The sequence below is a fragment of the Protopterus annectens genome, chromosome 4.part1 (assembly GCF_019279795.1).
Source record: "Protopterus annectens isolate FY-2018-M chromosome 4.part1, PAN1.0, whole genome shotgun sequence".
In the NCBI taxonomy this organism is placed as follows: Eukaryota; Metazoa; Chordata; order Ceratodontiformes; family Protopteridae; genus Protopterus; species Protopterus annectens.
The window spans coordinates 567891119-567912813 of NC_056734.1; the positions used below are offsets into that span (position 1 = coordinate 567891119).

Sequence of the window (21695 nt, forward strand, 5' to 3'; positions counted from 1 at the left end):
TGTAGATGTCCGAACAGGAATGCATCTGCAGTCATAACAAATGGGTTGTCCTGTCGTCAGGCAGCCCTTCGGTCGGCCGGATTCCAAAGTCTGGGTCTGGCCTCGGCTGGTGTCGCACTTCACCCGACGTCATAGCTGCAGTTCTTCGGGTATAAAGGCATCAGCCGACGCCATTTTCCTCAGTGTTTCTTGCCCCAGATGCAGTTGCCCTCTTGGATAGCTAAATTTTGGATAAATGCCAATGTTTCCAAATAGTAGAAGGCAAACACAAAAAATAAGCATGTATGTACATATCTACAAACAAATACACCATAAGAGATCCCCCCCAGCTAGCTATTAGATGGGCAAATACCCTAGGAATACCACAGAGGGGAAGGAGGGTGGGTAATCCTGACTGCAGATGCATTCCTGTTCGACATCTACATTTATGGTAGGTACAAAACTGTACTATGTCCTTCAAGGATGCATCTGCAGTCATAACAAATGGGTAGAATACCATAGCCAAACTAGGGGAGGAGGAAGAGGAAATTATGGTGTAGTTAGGATCCCTTGCAAAACAGCAGTGGCAAACCCTGCTCGGGATCTAGAGTATAAAGGTAAGTTATAATGCTTGGCAAATGTATGCACGGAGGTCCAAGTAGCAGCCTCTATAATGTCCTTGGTAGCCACTCCTCGTAAGAAAGCTGTGGTAGTGGCTGTAGCCCTTGTAGAATGAGGCCTTATGTTCTGTGGAGTTTGCTTTCCATGGTAGGAGTAAAAGAATCTAATGCAATTTCCTATCCACTTGGAGATTGTCTGTTTTGAAATTGCTTTTCCTTCCCTTCCTGTTGCATATGCTACCAGAAGCTGGTCAGTTTTTCTATTGCCCTTGGTTCTGTCCAGGTAGTAGCGCAACTGTCTATGTACATCCAAAGTATGCAGCAGTCTTTCCCCCTTGTTTTGTGGATTGGGGAAAAAGGTAGGTAGGTGGATTGCCTGGTTTAAAGACACTCTGGATACCACCTTAGGCATAAATGTAGGATTTGTTCTCATGGACACTCTATCTTGATGGAAGATTAGGAAGGGTTGTACTGCCATTAAAGCCTGTAGCTCAGAAACCCTTCTTGCTGAGGTAATTGCCAGCAGAAAAGCAGTTTTCCAGGATAGGTGTTGTAGGTCTGCTGTTGCTGCTGGTTCGAAAGGGGGGAGTGTCAATTTTTCTAGCACAAAGTTCAAGTCCCATGCTGGTAATGGTGGTTTCCTAGGAGGTTTAACATTTTTAATTCCTCTCAGAAACTGCCTGAGTAGAGGATGCGAGAAGACAGGGGGATCAAAGCTGTATTCCGCAGAAATAGCTGATGCATGTATCTTGATGGAGGAATAGGACAGGCCTGTATGGAAAAGTTCTGCCAAATACTCCAGGATGTTGGCAATGTCTACCTTTGACACATCTTTTCCCCTTTCAGTACTCCAAATGAGAAACCTTTTCCATTTTCCTGCATAGTTCCTTCTTGTTGAAGGTCTGCGGGCCTCAAGGATAATGTCTTTAACCCTTTGGGATAAATCTGGGTTAGTTGCTCTTATGTAATGTTCCAGGCAGTCAGCTGCAGAGTTTTCAGGTTTGGATGCAGGGTGTTGTAGCCGTTCTGAGTTAACAGCAAAGGAATCAGGGGCAGTGTCCACATTTTCCCCCGAGACATGCTTCTCAGTAATGGGTACCAATGCTGTCTTGGCCAGTCTGGAGCTATCAGAATGATCCTTGGACGTTCCTCTTTGATTTTCAATAGCACCTTGTGCATCAAAGGAAGAGGTGGGAATGCATATGCTGTCAGGCCTTTCCAACTGAAGGATAGAGAGTCCACCTTCCAAGCAAGTGGGTGGTAAGTCCTTGTGCAGAATTTCTTGAGCTGGTGATTGAGTGGGGATGCGAATAGGTCTATTTGTGGCAGTCCCCATTTCTTTGTGATGACCTTGAAGATGTCCGGGTGTAGCATCCATTCGTGAGCATCCGAGGTAGTTCTGCTTAATATGTCTGCTAGGATGTTTTCTTTTCCGGTACAAAATTGCTTGTAACTGAATGTTGTAGCTCAGAGCCATATTCCATAGGTCCAGTGCCATCCGCATAGAGCGTATGAATGAGTGCCTCCCTGTTTGTTGATGTACCACATGACTGTGGTGTTGTCTGTCCTTATCATCAACTGCCCTCCTTGGAGGAATGGTCTGAAATTCTGGATTGCTAGTTTTACTGCCAGCATTTCCTTTTGATTTATGTGCAGGTGCAGCTGATCTGGAGTCCATAAGCCTTGTATGCACTTGTCCAGCATGTGGGCCCCCAACCGAGGTCTGAGGCGTCCGTTGTGATGGTTTGGCTTGGTTGAATGCTGTGGAAGGGCAAACCTGGGTTTGACTGGCATGCCTGAGCCCACCATAGGAACTCTTGTTTCAGGCATGGGATTAGTGGTATTTCGGTTTCTAAGCTGTGCCTGTGTTGAGACCATAAATTCTTCAGGTACCACTGTAGCTTTCTCATATGCAGTCTGGCATGAGGGACCAGGATTATGCAGGATGCCATGAAGCCCAAGGCCTGCAGTACTTTCCTTGCTGTTAGTTTGTTCTGCTCTGTTAATGCCAAGAAGTAGAGAGGAAGTTGTTCTTGTTTTTCTGCAGTTAGGAATGCCATCTGTTTTACTGTGTCCAATTCTGCACCTAAGAAGGTTATTCTTTGGGATGGTATCAGTCTTGACTTTTTTATATTGACTGTATATCCCAGGGCTTGCAGTAAGCAAATGACTCTTTGTAAGTCTTCTGTTAGCTTGTTTTGTTGTCCGCTTGTATCAGGCAGTCGTCCAGGTATGGATATATTTGGATTCCTGAAGCCTGCAGTGAGCGATTACTGATGCCAGGCATTTCGTGAACACTCTGGGCAGTAGATAAGCCAAAGGGCAATGCTGAGAATTGATAATGCTCTGATCCTGCAAGAAATCTGAGGTATCTTCTGCAATTTGGTCGTATGGGGACGTGCAGGTATGCCTCCTTGAGATCTAGAGTCACCAGCCAATACTCCTTGCCCAGCATGGGAAGAAGTTGCTGTAGGGTCAGCATTTTGAATTTTGGAACAATGATGAATGTGTTTAAAGCGGACAGGTCGAGAATAGGCCTCCAATTTTCTCTTTTCTTGGTACCAGGAATAGTCTGGAGTAAAATCCCTTTCCTTGTTCCATAGATGGTACCCTTTCCACAGCTCTCATCTTTGCTAATTGAGCTATTTGTTTTAGAGCTTCTGTCTTTTGATTTGGTGGCAGGTTTGGCATTCCTCTTTTCCTGGTAAAGTATGGAAATGGAACCTGTAGCCTTGGTCTATAGTTTGCAAAATCCACTTGTCTCTTGTGATATAGTGCCAGTTTTTGAAAATAAGGCTAACTTTCCGCCTAAGGGTGCTGCTATTTGTTCCCTGGTAGGCGGTGCCAGAGCCAAGTCACTGTGATTGTCCTGTTGCAGTGGTAGTTGTTGTGTCTGTGCCTCGTTGGTTGTTACCTTGCCGCTGGCGCCCCTGTAGGCACCTCCTCTGGATTGATTTCTGCCTCTTGAACGCCTATTCCTGCCTCTCTGAGTTTTAGAGGAGTCTGGAAAGGACCAATTTTGGAAGGCCAATTCCTGCTAAACCTTGGAGGCTGAACCTGTAAGAAATCTTTCACTGTTTGTACAGATTTTGCCTTCTCTTCCATTTTCTTCAGTACCTGTTGAGCAGGAGAACCAAATAAACTGACCTTATCCATAGGAGCATCTAATAGTTTTGCTTTAACATGATCCGCAAGACCTGTTCTTTCAACCATGCATGCCTTCTTATAACTGTGCCAGTCATGGCTGATCTAAAGGAAGCCTCCAGTGCATCATAGCCACATTTTAAAGAATGGTTACTAACCTGCTGAATGTTATGCACCATTTCTAGAACATATTTCTTATCTAAAGAATCATCAGAGGACAGTTTCTTAGTTAACTGATCAAGCATAAACTCCTGGTATTGGATCATATGAAACTGACAGTTCAATGCCCTAGCTGAGAGAGTAGCAGAGGTGTATATTTTTTACCCCATCTCTAAGGACCTGGATTCCCTTTCAGAAGGAGAGGGTTTTTAACTGAGGTCGGCTACTGCCTTAGGCCCCTGTGAGATAGTCTCGATCTGCAAAGGGCCTTGTATAAATGGTGATGAGTGTCCGGGACCCTGTAGAACCTATCGGGCTTAGCAGGGGCTGGAGGTAAAGTATCAGGAGCAGTGCAAGCATCATTAAATGCATCATCTACAACAGGAAGAACTGGAGGTATAACTAAAGGCCTATGTTGTGGTAAATGTAAAAAGGTCCTAAGCCTTTTCCTTGAATCTGAGAAATCTTGTCCCTGCCATTGGAATTGCTCTCTCATGGCATGTAAGGTTTCCCCAAAGGAAAATTCCTCTGGTGGAGAGGCAGAAGGAATCGATTCCTCAGCATCGGAGTCTTCATAAGTAGAAAAAGGAGCCTCTGGATGGTCTGTATTGTCTGTATCATCAGAAGAATCATCTGAGGACACTGGCTCAGGGGACTCTGCTCTAGGTCTCTTTTCTGGAGGAGGTTGAGAGGCCCTGTCTGGGAGAGATTGGGATCCCCTAATTAAAGAGATGAGATCCTCTGCCAGAGTGAGCATTTGGGAACTGGAACTGGGCCTGTGAGAGGGGGGCTTAACAGGCACAGACTTAGAAGTTTTGGCTGCTTTAGCCCTGGCAAAGGCCTTTATGGACATGGCTGCAGGCGGCCTAGCAGCACCACGTGCAGGGGTTGAAACCTCCAACGGGATGGTGTCCGATAATTCTTGTGAAACCACAGTAGCAGGTAGAACTTCAGAGGCCGATTCAACTAGGTTAGAAGGGGCCTCGGTAGTAGTCATGGATTCGGCTGAAGATAGAACCGTTTGCTCGGTTTCGGCCGAAACCGAGACACTCGCGGTTTGCTTAACCGCGGTTTCAGCCGAAACCGTGGACCGCGAGTGTTGGTCCTTTTCTTTGCGTTTCTTAACAACTTGTGAAGTCGGAGGATCCGACGGCATTATGTACGCAAAATCTGAGCCGAAAAATTGTTCAGCAAACTCCGACCGACGTCTAAGCGTCCGTCGGTTGAAAGAAGCACAGGCTAAACAAGCTGCTACGTCGTGGTCTGGGCCTAAACAAGGTAAGCAGTAAGAGTGGAAATCTTTATGAGGTATTTGTTTCCCACAAGTTAAACAGTTATTCACTTTTTCTGACATCGGCTGAGGCAAGAGAGTGTCCCCAACGGGGTACTTAGCTTTTTAGAAGTCTTCGAAGTAGTATTCGGTAGTAGTAATCTCTGGATCTGACCGACCGGCACTTGCGAACAGCTTCTGCTTTGGGCGCCACGCGGCAAGAAAGACTGGGAAAATGGCGTCGGCTGATGCCTTTATACCCGAAGAACTGCAGCTATGACGTCGGGTGAAGTGCGACACCAGCCGAGGCCAGACCCAGACTTTGGAATCCGGCCGACCAAAGGGCTGCCTGACGACAGGACAACCCATTTGTTATGACTGCAGATGCATCCTTGAAGGACATCTCAGGGTTTCTGACAGCTTGGAAAGCTTAGCTGGTGGTTCCGATGTCGGAGTGGATTTGGGAGCCCTGATAGGACATTGCTTTCTAAACTTCCTGGGCTCCACAGGCTTTGATTTCTGAGAGGGGGTTTGAGCCCCTGAAGTAGAAACATCAGAAGAAAGCGCAGAAGCAAGGATAAGGGCCCTTAAACACTAGCTTGTTTCAACGGCTGCTGATGGCTCTGGCATTGAAGCCAGGACAAATAGTGCAAGAAGTCTCAAGGTGGGAAGGGCCTAAACAACAGATGCACTCCTTGTGGGCATCAGAGTTTGGTATTTTGTGCCCACTGGAAGTACACATTTTAAATCCAGTAGGCTTTTCAGCCATAGTTTATAACTAAGCCCAATGGCAAATTCCAAAGAGAGAAAATTAAAAGAAAAGCTTTTTTAATATGCTAGAAGAAAAAAGTTATACAGCAATGATAATAACAACAACAAGAACAGCAATAATAACAGTACCTTACAGAAAAGGTAAAGGAAAGAAAAGGAAAATACCAGTGATGGTAAGAAAGAATACCAAAGGATGGTAAAGAAAGATAAATTAGCCTAGCAAAGAGAGAGAGGATACTATAAAAGGTTATAAACAAGAAAAGTTAAACTCTATTAAAAAAAAAAAAAAAAAAAAAGAAGATGAACTTGAGAGAATGCAATCCCGACCAAGTCATTACAACAGCAAAAGAGATCCAAGATACTGCAGTGGTCAGAGGCATTACGAGTAAAGGGAGAAGCTTGACAGTCAGATCCTAGAATCTAGAGAGAAGCGTCAGAGTTTGATCAGATGGTCAGATCTCAGACCCATTCGTTAAGGAACACAAGAAAATGACATCAGATCAACTGTTAAAGGCAGGAAATGCAGGCTCTCCTCAAAAGGCACACCAAATGAAAAACTGGTGAACACGCACTGTCAGAAAGCAACTAACTACAGTACCGCTGTGCCATCCACACAAATCCAATTTGATTTTCAAAAGACTTATGCAGCAGGCAGTCAACTGTTAAGAGAGTAACCAAATGACTCTTCTTTATTGTAAGTATACTCTAATTTGAGAAACAAGTTTTACCGGCAGCTTACTTTGATACTTACCAGCGTCCTGCTGGCTAAAATTACAGCTGAATCACTGAAAATTTATTCCAAAGCCTAACAGCATTTTTTTTTCCAAAATTAAATAAAGCCCACCTGTGTGGCCAGGTAATTCTCTGCTGACTCTCACATTTCCCTCTCTTGTTTTCAAGCTGTATATTGAGCATATGTTATCCAGTCCACCACAAGCAACATAGTTTCCTGAAGGAGCGTATGCACTAGTCATGACCCATGAGGACCTCAGAGGGATGGCGTGCATCTTTAGGGAAAAAAAAAAGTCAGTTTAATTGAAGTTATCAAAAATAGCTTTACTAAACGTTTTTTTTTTAAACTACTGTACAAGGGAGAGAAAGGAAGGAGAAAAAAAGAGAACACTAAAAACATCCAAAAATCTTGAAGTGATACTGCCATACAACATTAAGACATTACTGAACTCAATAAAACTGATCAAGTCTTACAAAATGCTAACAAGCCAGAACGGCAAATCCAGGACAGAATGTGATGCACTTAAGTGTAACAAAATGTACTCAAATACAAGGTTTAGCTTTCCAGGTTTTTCAGCTGTTGGTCTAAAATATCTAGTAAAGTCATCCCATTTACTAAATGCTGGTTTTCAGATATTACTTGCTCTGCATGTATTTCTATCTGGTAACACTCTGAGAAGATCATGCACATCAAGTGAGAAACGGTAAAAAACATACACTCAAAACATCAGTTGCCCCATTGAAAGTTCCATCCTAGATGGGCTCCATGTTAAGCATTACTTTTCCATCTATATAATTCAGCATTTTTTTCAGTTAAAAAAATGATGTTCACTGTGATGTAATATTCTGAGTACATAAGCACTCAGAAGCTCACTAATTCACATGTTAACCAATGGTGAACACTATCTAGAGCATCAAAGATAACAGATTTAATAACGTATGCAAAACTGGCCAATTTGCCTTTTGATGGAAAGGCTATTCACCCACAGGGCGACTGCAGGAGGATATTCCCGACTCAACGAGGGGCATCTAGTATACCACCTGTAAAAACATCCTTTATATCTGATCATTAAAAAAACCCTTTTTGAAGGATTCCAATCAGTATCACTAGTGCAGAATGAGCCAGACAACATGCCTAGTCCAGAACTCAGACACCTAAACACTGAAGAAAAGGCTTCCCAAAGGTACTCAGACTAAGTAATAACTGAAACAATTGTTTTTGGTGAAGGGTATGCTCCAAGGACCAAATGCTTGCAACAAAGACAACAGCAATTAAGACATGCTTGAAGCAAACACTGAAGACAGCCACCCACTCCTCTAACAGGGAAGGCTTCTTGCACAGAATTTGTGAATCTGTCTAGAAAAATGATGGCAAAAAACAATGCCACTAGTAAATTCACTTACTGTCTGCTTAGCAAGTGCAAGCCCTTTGACCCCAGGACAAAAGGAGTCAAATGCATGCACCCTCCTTTCGGGAAAACCTAAGCTGGTAATGTACATCCAGGGTATGAAAAACACTCTCCTGGTTTCTGCCATTACTGCTGTCAAGGAAACAAGGAGATGGATATAGACAGACTGGTTTACGGAAATCTCAAACTACATTCAGGAGTAGGTGTAGATTTGTTCTGAGGGACACCCTATCCTTTGGGAAGATCAGATACGGTTTCTTACACAATAGCCTGAACTTCTAAAATGCAACACACAGATGATGTTCTCCTAGAACATTTTTCAAAAATAAAACTTTAATGCTGCTGAGCTAGCTGGCTTAAGCAGTGGATGCCCAAAGTCTCTCATGAAGTTCAGATCCCAGTGAGGAGTCAAGTCCCTCAACAGGGATGAAGATACAGCAATCCTTTAAGGAACCGTTTGACCAACTGGTACTGGGCAAAAATTATATCCCAAGGCTGTAATGCAGAGGAAAAAAGCCATCAAGTGCACACTTACTGTGAAATAGATGGTAAGTAGGTCTGAATCACCTGCACAGTAACTGACCAGAGTGGAACGGAGTATTGCTCAAGTTCCAAGCAGATTTCCCTGGAGAGGCATAAGGATGCCAGTGCAAGGCTTCCTGACTGTCTTAAACCACCTCAGAAAACTCAAATCCATAAGTATGGCAGATGAAGATATGAACATCAGCAACCATCCCCTACAATGAAATCAGATACTCCATCATCCACACAGGATATACTTTGGCAAGGACAGTGAGCAGCAGTGCAACTAGGGTGTGGTGAAGGGGGCAACCACACTGGTAGAAGATGTTAGGGGGCAAGATTGGGAAATGCTGACTGTTAGTGCAGACCCTGTACTAATTTCTATATGAATTTTAATAATGCTTTTCTGAAGTACTGAAGCACTTTAGCACTTCATCTGTGGTGCAAGTTGTAGCAAGCAGCTTGCTACTGCTTTAAATGCAGAAGTTTTTTTTTTTTTTTTTTTTTTACAACTCTTCAGCTGAACTGATGAGGGTGGTGCACAGAAACAGGACCTGGGTGGCTCCTGACTTTCAGGAGTGCCAGCCACATTGTGAACTTTTTTTTTTTGCCTCTCTAACTTGCATATGAGGGCCATCACATCAGGGAATGTTACCAGGTGCTAGATGAGCCAACCATGGTTCTGACAATGGCATTTCCAGTGAACTAGGGAGATTTAACGTCTAAATAACACATCTTTCTTATCCATCAAAATGTGATAAGAATGAGTTTTGGTCTCCACTTTCTCAACTCTGTGATAAGGTGTGAAATTCAGTGTTAAGGTGTATAGGAATCTACTGTGCCACAACACAAGAGAATTCATGTGACCCTAAATCTGCATTGCCCTACTGCACCAAACAGAAAAAAAAAAAAAAAAAAAACATGCTTTCTTGAATAGCAAACAAACCATCTCTAGGCCATCTCACTTCCAGAAGACCAAGACCATGCATAACATCTAAATCCGGAACTCCAAAAGAGGGCTGAAGGCCTGGCTCAACAGCACTGACCAGCTCACTTTGGAGGTATGCACTGCTGATATAAATTGCTGGCAGAAAGAAGCTTCATTCTGTGCCTTAATATAAGATGAGCATGCATCCTCCCTGCAATAAGGGTATGACCTTGTACTTATACCGATACCACACAACAGACTGGCTTGTCTGACCAAACAGTAGCCCCAGAAGGAGCAATTTCTCCAAGGCATTCATGGTCAGAAGAACAAGTCTGAGCTCCAACAGGTTGATAGGGAGCCCTTTCTCCAAGTGGATTACAGTCCCTGCACATTGTGGGTGTCAAGGAGGTCTCATACTTCAGCAAAACATCTGTTTTAAATCTTCCTGACTGTTTCAAATGCAGTAAAGGGAAAACTTCACCCATCAGACTTGTGGGAACTGTCCACCACTCCAATGATAAAGGTTTGGCACAAACAAAAGGTCACAGAGTTTGTAGCAATTCTGAAACTAATGACATATCGAAATCCACCACAACAACTACCGCTGTTGTTCAGATAGCACCATGATGACTGGGAGTGCCATCAGCAAAGATCTGGCATTATCCAAGCCTGGATCCTGCACTGCACTTTCCACCAGAAGGCCACGGCTGTAATGTCTTGAGCTTTCTCCACAAAGCACTGAATACTGCACTGGGTCATCTCTTCCCTAATAAAGTACTTGCTTCCAATTTATGGTGACCTCCGAGGGGCTGCATCAAAGGAAAAAGGCACTAGAGGGTTACCTTCATGGAATTCCTGAAAAGGGCCAGAAGGAGCCAGTCATCTATGTAAACACCAGGAGAACCTTCTTCTGAGAGGTTGTGCTCGCCACAGTCAACACCTTGGTGAATAATCTGGGTAGTGAGGAATGCTCAAGTGGATATTTTCTGGGAAATAACCAGAGACACTGCCATATGAGGGAGAAAGTCCTGGTGAAGGCCAGCAGAGAAATTAAAAGGCTAAGCCTGCTCACTTCTCTTCAGAAGGGGGGGGGGTTATGGAGTGTATACTCCAATACTGTCTTCTTACCTAAATCCCTGACGAACATCAGGGATTGGAGAGGGGACTATCGAGGGATGGAGCATGCCCAACGGATTATGTCACAAGGCAGAGTGAACACACATCACCGAGGCACACTGCCAACCCCTTTGATGTCACACAAATGCACAGGGTATGGTACGGCTTACAAACAAGACCCTATCATCCCTATTTGGGAAGCTCTTGTTCACAGTTAACATGACTGATCCCTATAAAGGAAAGGGCCCAGGGAAAGGAGGGATCTACTGCATGCCCAGGAGGGATGGGGTCAATTGTCAGTTAAGGGCTCAGATAAGACACTGTACTAGAAGACTCCAAAATTCAGCAAACTAAAGGAGTCTTCCATGTGCAGCCCACATAAAGATGAAGCAAAAGGCATTTGTCATATTCAGCAGCACCACCCAAGTCCGCTGAAAGAGTAAAGTGATTACTCAACTTGAATTATCACATACAGAATTGTTGGGCCAATTCTCTTCGGCATTTGGAGGTCAAAGCTAATGTTAAGGGTTTGTGGCTGTTTAAGTTTGCCATCATAAATTTCCCAGAATACACCAAGATCCTAAAAGAAGGACTACACTACACAAAACAGTTTGTCTCATAACCATGGACTAAAACTAAATGCCAAGAAATGTATCACTGTATCCTTCAGCAATCAAGACTCCTCTTATATTTATCAAACTGACAACCACCTTCTAAAAACTGTTCCAGTAGTTAGAGATCTGGTAACCTATGTTGGCAATTAATTGTCCTTTGATCATCTTTTACACAGTATTGTAAGGAAGTCCTTTTCATTTCATAGCTTATAAAATAAGGTATGGCATCTCAATCTAGGTATGTTAGTGTGCCACTGTAGTCATTAGTTCGATCATGAAATATAAAGCCAATTGTTATGTATCTGTCCAAACACTTATCACAGCTGAAATGACAAGACTTCCTCAACTAAAAATAAATAAAATAAAATAAGGGACTAAATCATAAAAACTAGACAAATAGTCTCAAACATTAACACTTTTCTCAGTATCATACAGGCTATCAAGAAGCAACCTCTGCTTCATGTATACAGCCTCAGACACTGTTCGGTCTGACCTATTACACATTCGAAGTCCAAGGTTACCAGAAACACTTGTTCAAGGGACCTCAATCTCTTTTGCAAGATCAGCAGAACATGCTGGAGGGATAGTACTGAGAATGCCACTTCTTATGGATCCATCTTCTGCTTTAGATAAAGAGGAGTACTTATCTTACTCTTTTCAAATGTAATTTGGATAAATGGATGGATAACTGCAAATTTATGCCCCAGTTTAGCACCAATGGCCCTTCATGGATAGGGGAAACATGCAATTACCCCAATATATACTTGTTCTGCCTATCTTGGCAGACTTGCATTGCAAAACACTAGGACTAATGGAATACACAGCTAAGCTTAAGATCCTCAGAGTTCAATAGCCTATTAAGTACCTATGAAACGAGTCCAGAAAGAGTCCTCATGTAATGCACAGACTTCTGCAGAGTGACCATATGGGATCTAACACAGCACAAGTGGAGGTTACATCAGACCCAGAATGGGATGAGATGCAGTGGGCCCAGGTACTACCAGGACTAAAACTTCCATCCCTCCTCCCACATTAGGACATCCTCTACAGGTCCTATGTGCAGAATAGTTTAAGTCAGTCTTAAAAGCTCTGATGAAATGGAGTGCTCTATTTAATAGAGCCCTGTCTGAGAAAAGATCAATGAACTACTTAACATGGCAGATTTTGACCATCTCCAGCAACCTCTAGTCTTCTATGGTGGTTCTCCAACATGGCAGAAACTGTGAGAAAGTACAGTTGTGTACACTTACCATAAATGTAGATGTTAGAGTGCATTCACTGTTGCAGTCATCATTTTTCGGTTATCTGCTTGCAGTAGCCCTCAGTCGGCCTGATTATCAAAGTCTTGGGTCCTGCGTCGGTTGCTGTTCCTTCTTCCATGACGTCAGGTCGTCAGGGGTATAAAACATGCAGCTGATGCTATTACATCAGTTTTTCTTGCCCCAGATGTCAGGTGCCCCCTTAATGGGAAGCAATTAAATCTATAAATATACAAGGTTATACCTCCAACAAAAAAGCAAATACACCAAAAAGCTTTTGAAGATAGCAAAGGAAAGTAGAGGTATATCCAAAAAAAAAAAGGGGCTGGAGGGAGGGTAACAAGGACTGCAACAGTGAATACACTCGAACATCTACATTTATGGTAAGTGTACACAACTCTACTATGTTCTTTGTGTTTCACTGTTGCCGCCATCACTTTTGGGTAGATTCCCAAAGCTAAGGATGGGAGGAGGAATTTAAATAGAATTAGGACCAGCTAAAAGGTCCTGCAAGACTGCAGTGGCAAAGCCAGCTCTGGATTTAGAGAAAACTGGCAGATGGTAATGCTTGGTGAAAGTATGTACAGAACTCCAGGTAGCAGCTTCTAGGATGTCCCTGGTAGGAATGCCTCTAAGAAAGGCTGTAGAGGTAGATGCAGCCCTGGTAGAGTGGGGTCTGATCCCCTGTGGGATAGGTTTTCCATAGTGTTTGTAGCAGAAATTAATGCAATGGCCTATCCATTTGGAACTGGTTTGCTCTGAAAAAGCCTTCCCCTCTGCCCCTGCAGCAAATGCCACTGGAAGTTGATCAGATATACTTTGAGGTTTAGTTCTGTCCAAGTAGAATCTAAGTTGTCTCTGCATGTCTAAGGAGTGCAGAATCCGTTCCCCTTTGTTCTGTGGATTAGGAAGTGGTCGGCAAATGTATGGACTGATTAAGGGCCACACTGGATACCACCTTGGTGCATGAAGGAGGGATTGGTCCCGAGGGACACCCTGTCTGCATGAAAGATTATGAAAGGCTCCACTGCCATGAGGGCCTGTAATTCAGATACCCTTCTTGCTGAAGTGATTGCTAAAAGGAAAGCTGTTTTCCAAGAAAGGAATTTTAAGTCCGCAGTGGCAGCTGGCTCGAAAGGAGGAAGGGTGAGCTTTTCCAATACAAAGTTGATGTCCCAGGCTGGAGTTGGAGCTCTCCTAGGTGGTCGTAAATTTTTGGCCCCTCTGAGGAACTGTTTAAGCAGTGGATGAGAGAAGAGGGGTGGTTCTGTGTTATAATGAGCTGAGATGGCTGAGGCGTGAATTGTGATGGAGGAGAAAGACAAACCCTTATGAAGCATTTCAGTTAAGTATTATAAAATCTGAGGTAAATTGGGCACTGTTGTGCTCATCCCTTGAGACTGGTTCCAGGCACAGAATCTTTTCCATTTTTCAGCGCAAGACTTTCTGGTACTAGGCCTCCTTGCCTCTAAAATGATATCCATCACTGGTTTACTGAGGGATGGTAAAGAAGAAATTATGTAATTAGCCAGGCTGCTAGATTCAGTGTTTGAAGTTGAGGGTGCAGAATTTGGTTCTCCCGCTGAGACAATAAAGTAGGAGTCTGAGGCAGGTGCCATGGGGCCCACAGTGACACAATGCGCAAGAAGGGTACACCAGTGTTGGCATGGCCAGTCTGGTGCAATCAAAATAGTCCTTGGTTTGTCTTGTTTGATCTTTAGTAGTACTTTCAGAGAGCAGAGGCAGAGGGGGAAAAGCATAAACTGATAGTTTTTTCCAGCTGAAGGACAGAGCATCCACTTTCCAAGTTTGTTTGTGGACGTCCTTGTGCAGAATTTGTCCAACTGATAGTTTTGGGGGGAGGCAAACAGGTCTATATCTGGGCTCCCCCATTTGCTTGCCAAAATGTTGAAAATCCTTGGTTCAGGTTTCCACTCGTGTGGGTCCATGAGCTTTCTGCTTAGTTTGTCTGCCAGTGTACTTCGTTTTCCTGGCAGGAATTGAGCTTGTAAATGTACTTGATAGCTCAGGGCTGTGTTCTACAATGCCATGGCTAGTCTGCGGAGGGGGTAAGAATGTGTACCCCCCTGCTTATTGATGTACCACATAACAGTGGTGTTGTCCATCTTTATCATTAATTGTCCTGGAAGAATGTGGTCCTTGAAGGCTGTCAGTGCATTCTGTACAGCTAACATTTCTTTTTGATTGATATTCAGGTACATTTGACTTGGGTTCCATTTGCCCTGAATGCACTTCCCTTCCAGGTGGCCCCCCCATGCATAGTCTGATGCATTTGTTGTTAAGGTTTGGGCGGCAGGGGGTAGTGTGAATGGTAGTCCCCTGTTTTGGTGGCAGGCCTCTGCCCATCAAAGGATCTCTAGGCGTAGGCAAGGTATGATAGGAAGCATTGCTTCTAGATCCTGTGAATGTTGACACCATAGGCTTTTGAGATACCACTGCAGTTTCCTCATATGCAGCCTTGCATGTGGAATTAGAAGAATGCAGGAGGCCATGAACCCCAAGGCTTGCAGTATTTGCCTTGCAGATAATAAGAAGTTATGTACTCGCCATAACGTTCCATCTGAGTAGGTAGCTTCATTTGTCTGCAACCTGTGGGTCTTGGATCCGATATCGGATCCGAGCCGGCAACTTGTTTCATAGCTAATGTATCCGAGCTCCTAGCTCCTCCCCTCACCCATAGTCCCCTGCCAACCCTCCATGACCTCAGATCTTGTTTGCCCCTCAATATGTACCCAAAAAGGGTATTCCAACTTACATAGATCCACTGAAGGCCAGGGGGAAGGAGGGGGGGGATGGTTGCAGACAAATGAAGCTACCTACTCAGATGGAACGTTATGGTGAGTACATAACTTCTTAATCTGAAGTAGGGACTTCATTTGTCAGCAACCTGTGGGACAGTGTCCCCAGCTACCTGAATCTTGGGTGGCCATCATGGAAGGATATTGCAGAGCACCACAGAGCCAAAGGATGCTCCCCCTCTAGAAATCATGTCCAGTTTGTAGTGGTTAATAAAGGTATGAGATGAGGCCCAAATGGCTGCCGAACAAATATCATCCAATGGAACTCTAGATTTGAAGGCCGCAGAAGTAGAGATGGAACGAGTGGAATGTGCGCGAACTCCTTCAGGTGCGGGTCTCCCAGAAGCTTGGTACACTAGCAGGATACATTGTGAAATCCAGCGTGATAGAGAGATTTGTGATACTGCTTTCCCCAAATTAAATTTGGCAAAGGAAATGAACAGCTGGTCGGATTGTCTGTGACCAGCTGTTCTAGGAGTATAAAAACGCAGCTGTCTATGAACATCTAATGAGTGCAGCTTGTACTCTCCTTTATTCTGATATTTAGGAAAGAAGACCGGTAAATTTATGGATTGATTTATATTGGTTTCTGATGCTATTTTGGGAAGGAAGGAGGGATTGGTCCTGAGGTACACTCTGTCCGGATGAAAGATCAAATAAGAAGGCTTCACAGAAAGAGCTTGAAGCTCCGAAACTCTTTTCGCAGAAGTAATGGCTACAAGGAATGCTGTTTTCCAGGACAAGTATTTGAGATCTACTGAAGCAGCAGGTTCAAAAGGTGGAGCAGTCAGGGCTTGAAGAACTAGTGAAAGATCCCAAGGTGGTACGGCTTCTTTTATAGGGGGTCTAAGCAAAAAGGTGCCCTTGAGAAAGGTTTTACACAATTTGGCCGACATCAAGGGCCCTGTGTCATGTCCCACATGGTAATGGGAGATGGCAGCCAATTGCACTTTGACAGTTGAGCAACTAGCGCCTTCCTGAAAAAGTTCGGTTAGGAAGTCTAATATGGATGGAAGAGGAGCCGTAAAGGGATCTAGATTATGATGCTCCGCCCAGACGGAGAAACGTTTCCATTTACTGCGGTACACTTTCCTGGTGGAGGGTTTATGCGCTGCAACAAGGATGGCTTTGACTGGTGAAGAGATACCGGGAGCCCTAACTAGGAGTGGAACTGGAGCAACCAAGCCGTCAGCTTCAGATTGTCCAGATTTGGGGTCGGTAAGTCCGACGGATGGGAGATTAGATCCGGACTGGGATCCAGAATCCAAGGGGGATTCACTAGGTGAGACCACAGGTAAGGGAACCAAATTTGCTGAGGCCAGAATGGGGCAATGAGGATCATCCTGCTCCCCAACCGCGAGGCTTTCTGTAAGAGCTGCAGCATCAGGGGTAGAGGAGGATAGGCATAAAGTAGACCAGGTGGCCAAGCATGCACCAGAGCGTTTCTTGGGGTTTCCCCTGGAGGGGGAATCAGAGCGAAGAAATTGCCGCAGTTGGTGTTTGAGGGAGAGGCAAAAAGATTGCAGCAGGGTTGCCCCCATATTGCGAATATCTGCTTCGCTACTAGTGGGTTAAAGGACCACTCGTACGGGGTAAGAAGGGTGCGGCTGAGTCTGTCCGCTAGGATGTTGGCCCGCCACGGAATGTGCGTTGCAATCAGAAAGCGGTTGGTGGAAATCGCCCATTCCCACACTCTCATGGCTTCGCGGCATAGAGGGTAAGACCTGGTTCCCCCCCCTGTTTGTTGATGTACCAGACAACCGAGATGTTGTCCGACTGAATTGCAATCGTTCCTACAGGGAGGAGATTCTGAAGTACTTGCAACGCGTACAGCACCGCTCTCATCTCCAGAACGTTGATATGCAGGGAGGTCTCTGTATCGTTCCACGTGCCTTGGACGGTCCTGCCTGAATAATGCCCCCCCACTCGAGGCGGGAGGCGTCCGTGGTCACCGTGGCGAGAGGGGGAGAGGCGCAGAAGGGTCGGCTTGTATGGAGGTCCGGAGCATGGAGCCACCATAATAGAGCCCTCCTGCAAGCCTTGCTGATAGCAATGGGGTGATGGAGAGGAAAAGACAGAAAAGACCATTGTACTAGAAGGGTCCACTGCAGTACCCGCATATTCAGACAGGCGCATGAAAGGAGCGTTATCACTGCCGCCATGGAGCCCAGCGCCCTCAGGACCAATTCTGCCGGTGGGTTCTCTGATTGGAGGATGGCCCGCACATGAAGTTGCAAATTCCGTAGTCGTTCCGACGTCAGGAAGGCTCGTAGATCTCTGGTGTCTATTCTGGCTCCTATGAATTCTATGACTTGTGTCGGGGCCAGAAAGGATTTGTCGGCATTGATGGTGATGCCTAATTGTGGGGCTAGGCGGAGAAAGAAATCTCTGGCTGAGCAAAGTAGATGCCTTGTTGGGGCGGTCAGGAGCCAGTCGTCCAGGTACGGAAAGACCTGTATTCCCTGGAGTCTCAGGTGGGCCGCAATCACTGCTAATACCTTGGTGAACACCCTGGGGGCTGTGGTGAGGCCAAAGGGAAGGACCCTGAACTGGTAGTGACTGGCTCCCAGCCGGAAGCGGAGGAACCTCCTGGATCGTCTGTCCATTAGAATGTGGTAATACGCATCCTTGAGGTCTATAGAGCACATCCAATCGTTCTCCCTTAGGAGGGGAGAATAGATTGAAGAGTGACCATTCAGAATTTTTCCTTGGTTACCGACTGGTTCAAATGGGACAGGTCTAGAATCGGTCTCAAGTCCCCCGTCTTTTTTGGCACCAAAAAGAACCTGGAGTAGAACCCTAATCCGAGCTGGTCTTGGGCTGGATGGCTCTTTTTCTTAGCAGCTGCTGAATTTCTGCGGCTGCAGCCTCCCTCTGATCGGGTGGTACATCGGGGAAGTTCTTGAATTTGGGGACATGAAGTAATGGGACTTTGTATCCTCTGGATATAATTCGAAGCACCCAGCGGTCTGTCGTGATGGACTCCCATGCCGCTAGGTGCTCCGAGAAGCGCCCCCCCCCCGACTGCCTCCAGAGTGGAGCAGTCGGGCAACCCTTCAGGGCTGCTGCGTGGGCCGGTCAGAGAAAGGTTCTCTGGACCCAAAGTTTCTCGGAGCCCCTCTGCCCCTGGGGCGGCGTCCTCCCTGTCCTCTTCTGCCACGGAAGGACTGGTTGTCCAGAGCGGGTTGGGAATGTTGCGATTTCTGGAACCACATCTTCTTCTGACCCTTTTGGTTCTTCGAAAAGGACCGCTGGGGAGCAGAGAAGCGGAATCTGATGGCAGACAACGTCTTCCAGTCCTTCTCGTTCTGGACAAGTGTCTCGCGAACCGTTTTGCCAAACAGGGCAGAACCATCGAAAGGGGTGTTCGCAAAGGACGCTTTAAAGGGCTCCGCAAAGTCACAATGACGGAGCCAGGCCTGACGTCTCATGACTAGGCCCGCTCCGCTAGCTCTAGTGGCTCCCTCAGTGGCGTGGGACAATAGCCGCATAGAGGTATTTGAAATGGATCTCAAAGTGGCCATTCGGGTAGAGTACAATTGTTTGTCCTCCGCTGACATGGACTCAGAGGGGGGAGGCAGCGTATTCTTTGATAAGATCCCGCTGCATCCTGATGACATGTGCCATATAGTTCAGAGACCTTACCGAAAAGGTCGCTGAACTAAAATCTCGCTTCCCTAAGCGGTCCATCGAGCGGGACTGCTTGCTCGGTGGATGGACTGAGGGGCTCTCCTGAGCTAGTTCCCTCTTTGTGGCTGCCGCCGTCAACATGGCATCTACGGGGGGACCCTTGCTCCAGTGTGACCGGTCTGCGGGGGGGCTTAGTATCCTGTCCGGGCGTTTGGGTATTGGCTCCACGGTGTCGGGTCCTTCCACGCCCTGGTGGTAATAAGGGTCCACCAAGGGGTCGGCCGGAGGGGACACCCAAGAGGTAGATGGGCCTGCTTCGAATGCCTCCAGAAACACGGACTCGTCGGAGGAAGCCTTGGGGGCAGACCACCCACCTCTGATCCTCAGCATCTCCATGATGTCTCCAAAGGAGACATCCTCAGTGGGTGATCTTGGGGAGCCTTCCCCTTCATCCAAGTCCATGTCCTCAGTTAAGGACTCAGGGGAGTCCACGTGCCTCCTCTTGCACTTGTGCTTGCGGGGCACTTCCTGGGGGGGGGGGGCTGTCCGAGGAGGTCTCGCCAGCAACATCCTGTTCCAATGGAACAACCTGGGACATTGAAGCAGGCTGTCCCTGAGGCCGGGTGATGGAAGCCTGGCCTAGCAGAGAGGGAGTGCAGGGTGGAGCCGAGACAAGGGCCGGGGGTCCGGATGCTCTCGACAGAGCCCTCTCCACTACATCGAAGGCAGAGGGGGAACCGCTCTCCCTGGGCTCAGAGAGCCGGCTCCCACTCGGATCCGATGAAGGGATCGGAACCGGCGCCGAGACCATCGGATCCAAAGGACCAGTGCGCTCCGACCTGGATGGAGCCGAAGGCACACTGAATCCCTCGGATCCGAAGCTCGGGCCACGGCTCCGAGAGGTCGGATATAACAGACTCGAGGGCAGGGTCGGATCCGAAGTACCAAGTACTGTCGGCGCCGACCCACCCCCGGCTCCGATGCTGCTCGGCTCCGAACGCTCCGAACCTGGGTAGCGGGTCGGAGAAGGAGCAATTGGAGCGAAAATGGGTGTCGAGCTCCGCCCCGAAGGGGGGGGGGGAGGCAAGAGCACTCCCATCTGCAGCTGGGCCTGGATGAATCTTCACATCATCCGGTCCAAGTCTGCATCAGACGTGCTGAATGTTGATCTCAAAGAGGCCACCGTGGCAGGCCTGGAATGCCACCTCGATGACCTCGATGGAGATCGGGCCTCCTCCTCCTCGGGCCCTGGGGAGAAGCAAGGAGATCGGAGCTGAGGAGGAAGAGACCTAGAAGCAGTGGAGGGAGAAGCCCGCTTAGCTGGCGGGGCTGAAGTGGAGGCCTCGGCCCGCCACTTGTGGTGCTTCGCCCTCCGTTTCTCCCTCCTAGCCTCCCTGTCCTCCGGCGCTTTAGCGGGAGTTTGAGTCCCGGCCGAAGGAAGGGGGGCAGGAGTGGCAATAACCACAGCCTGTGGTAGTACCACAGGAGCAGCGGAGGCCGGAGCCGAGTTCGGGGGCAAAAGTCCCGCCAGGACCAGCTTCGGCCTCCGCTCTTTCAGTGCCCTGGGGTTGAACGCTGCACAAATGGTACAGCCTGAGGTGAGGTGTTCAACCCCAAGGCACCGAACGCACCGAGTGTGGCCATCAGCCGGGGAGAGCTTATGGCCACACTCGGTACATTTAAAAAAATGGCTTTTGGGGCCTCAGCCATACTTTAAAGAAAAAGGAGTGCTACACAAACACACAGGCCCCAAAAACACAAACACACACACACTCACTAACGACCAGCGAAGGGAGGGAAAAACTATGTAAAAAAAATAAATATTACAGGGAACCTAACTCTTACACACTTTTTTTAAAATTAAAGTAGAGAAAATTTGAATAAGAAAAACAGACTTAACTGACGATTTCGCTAGAGCTCAAAGGAATCCAGCCATCCACAAGAGCGGCAAACTAGATCTGAGGTCATGGAGGGTTCTGCAGGGGATTATGGGTGAGGGGAGGAGCTAGGAGCTCGGATCCATTAGCTATGAAACAAGTTGCAGGCTCGGATCCGATATCGGATCCAAGACCCACAGGTTGCTGACAAATGAAGTCCCTACTTCAGATCTAGGTTTTTGTGGCCACATGTTTAAAGTAGGTTGTCAAATGAATCCGTTTCACTGGCGTGAGGAAAGCCATCTGGGAAGTTGTATTCATGCTTGCTCCCAGGAATATAATTTATTGACAGGGTACCAGGTGTGATTTCTTTTTGTTTATGGTGTACCCCAGACAAGTCAGTACCCTTTGAACATTTGAACAAAGGCCAGATGATTCAAAGGTATGTCCTGGCTTTCTGCCTGAATTAGACAATCGTCCAGATATGGGTATATTTGAGTATTTCTATGCCTGCAGAATGCAATGACTGGAGCTAGGCACTTTGTGAATACACTGGGCACAGTAGATAAGCCAAAGGGCAGTGCAGAGAACTGATAGTGCATGTAGCCTGCTTTGAAGCATAGGTATCTTCTGCAAGATTCCCTGATAGGGATGTGCAGGTATGCTTCTTTTATGTCTAGTGTTGCCAACCATGCATCTTTGCCTAGCATAGGAAGCAGCTGCTGAAGAGTCAGCATCTTGAATTTTGGAATCACCAGAAAAGTATTTAGAGTAGAAAGGTCCAGGATAGGATGCCATGTATTGTCTTTTCTGGGTACCAGGAAAAGTCTCGAATAGAACCCTTGC

The 21695-nt window shown here is 46.5% G+C and overlaps 1 protein-coding gene across 1 annotated transcript in view; it reads right to left on the reverse strand.

Moving 5' to 3' along the window:
- The window catches only part of GNB4 (G protein subunit beta 4), a 1262726-nt gene that overhangs the window by 416129 nt on the left and 824902 nt on the right, over positions 1-21695 (reverse strand). The window contains exon 6 of the mRNA XM_044070378.1: positions 6788-6950. Coding sequence (XP_043926313.1) covers positions 6788-6950 — 163 coding nt within the window. The remainder of the gene's footprint in view (positions 1-6787; positions 6951-21695) is intronic.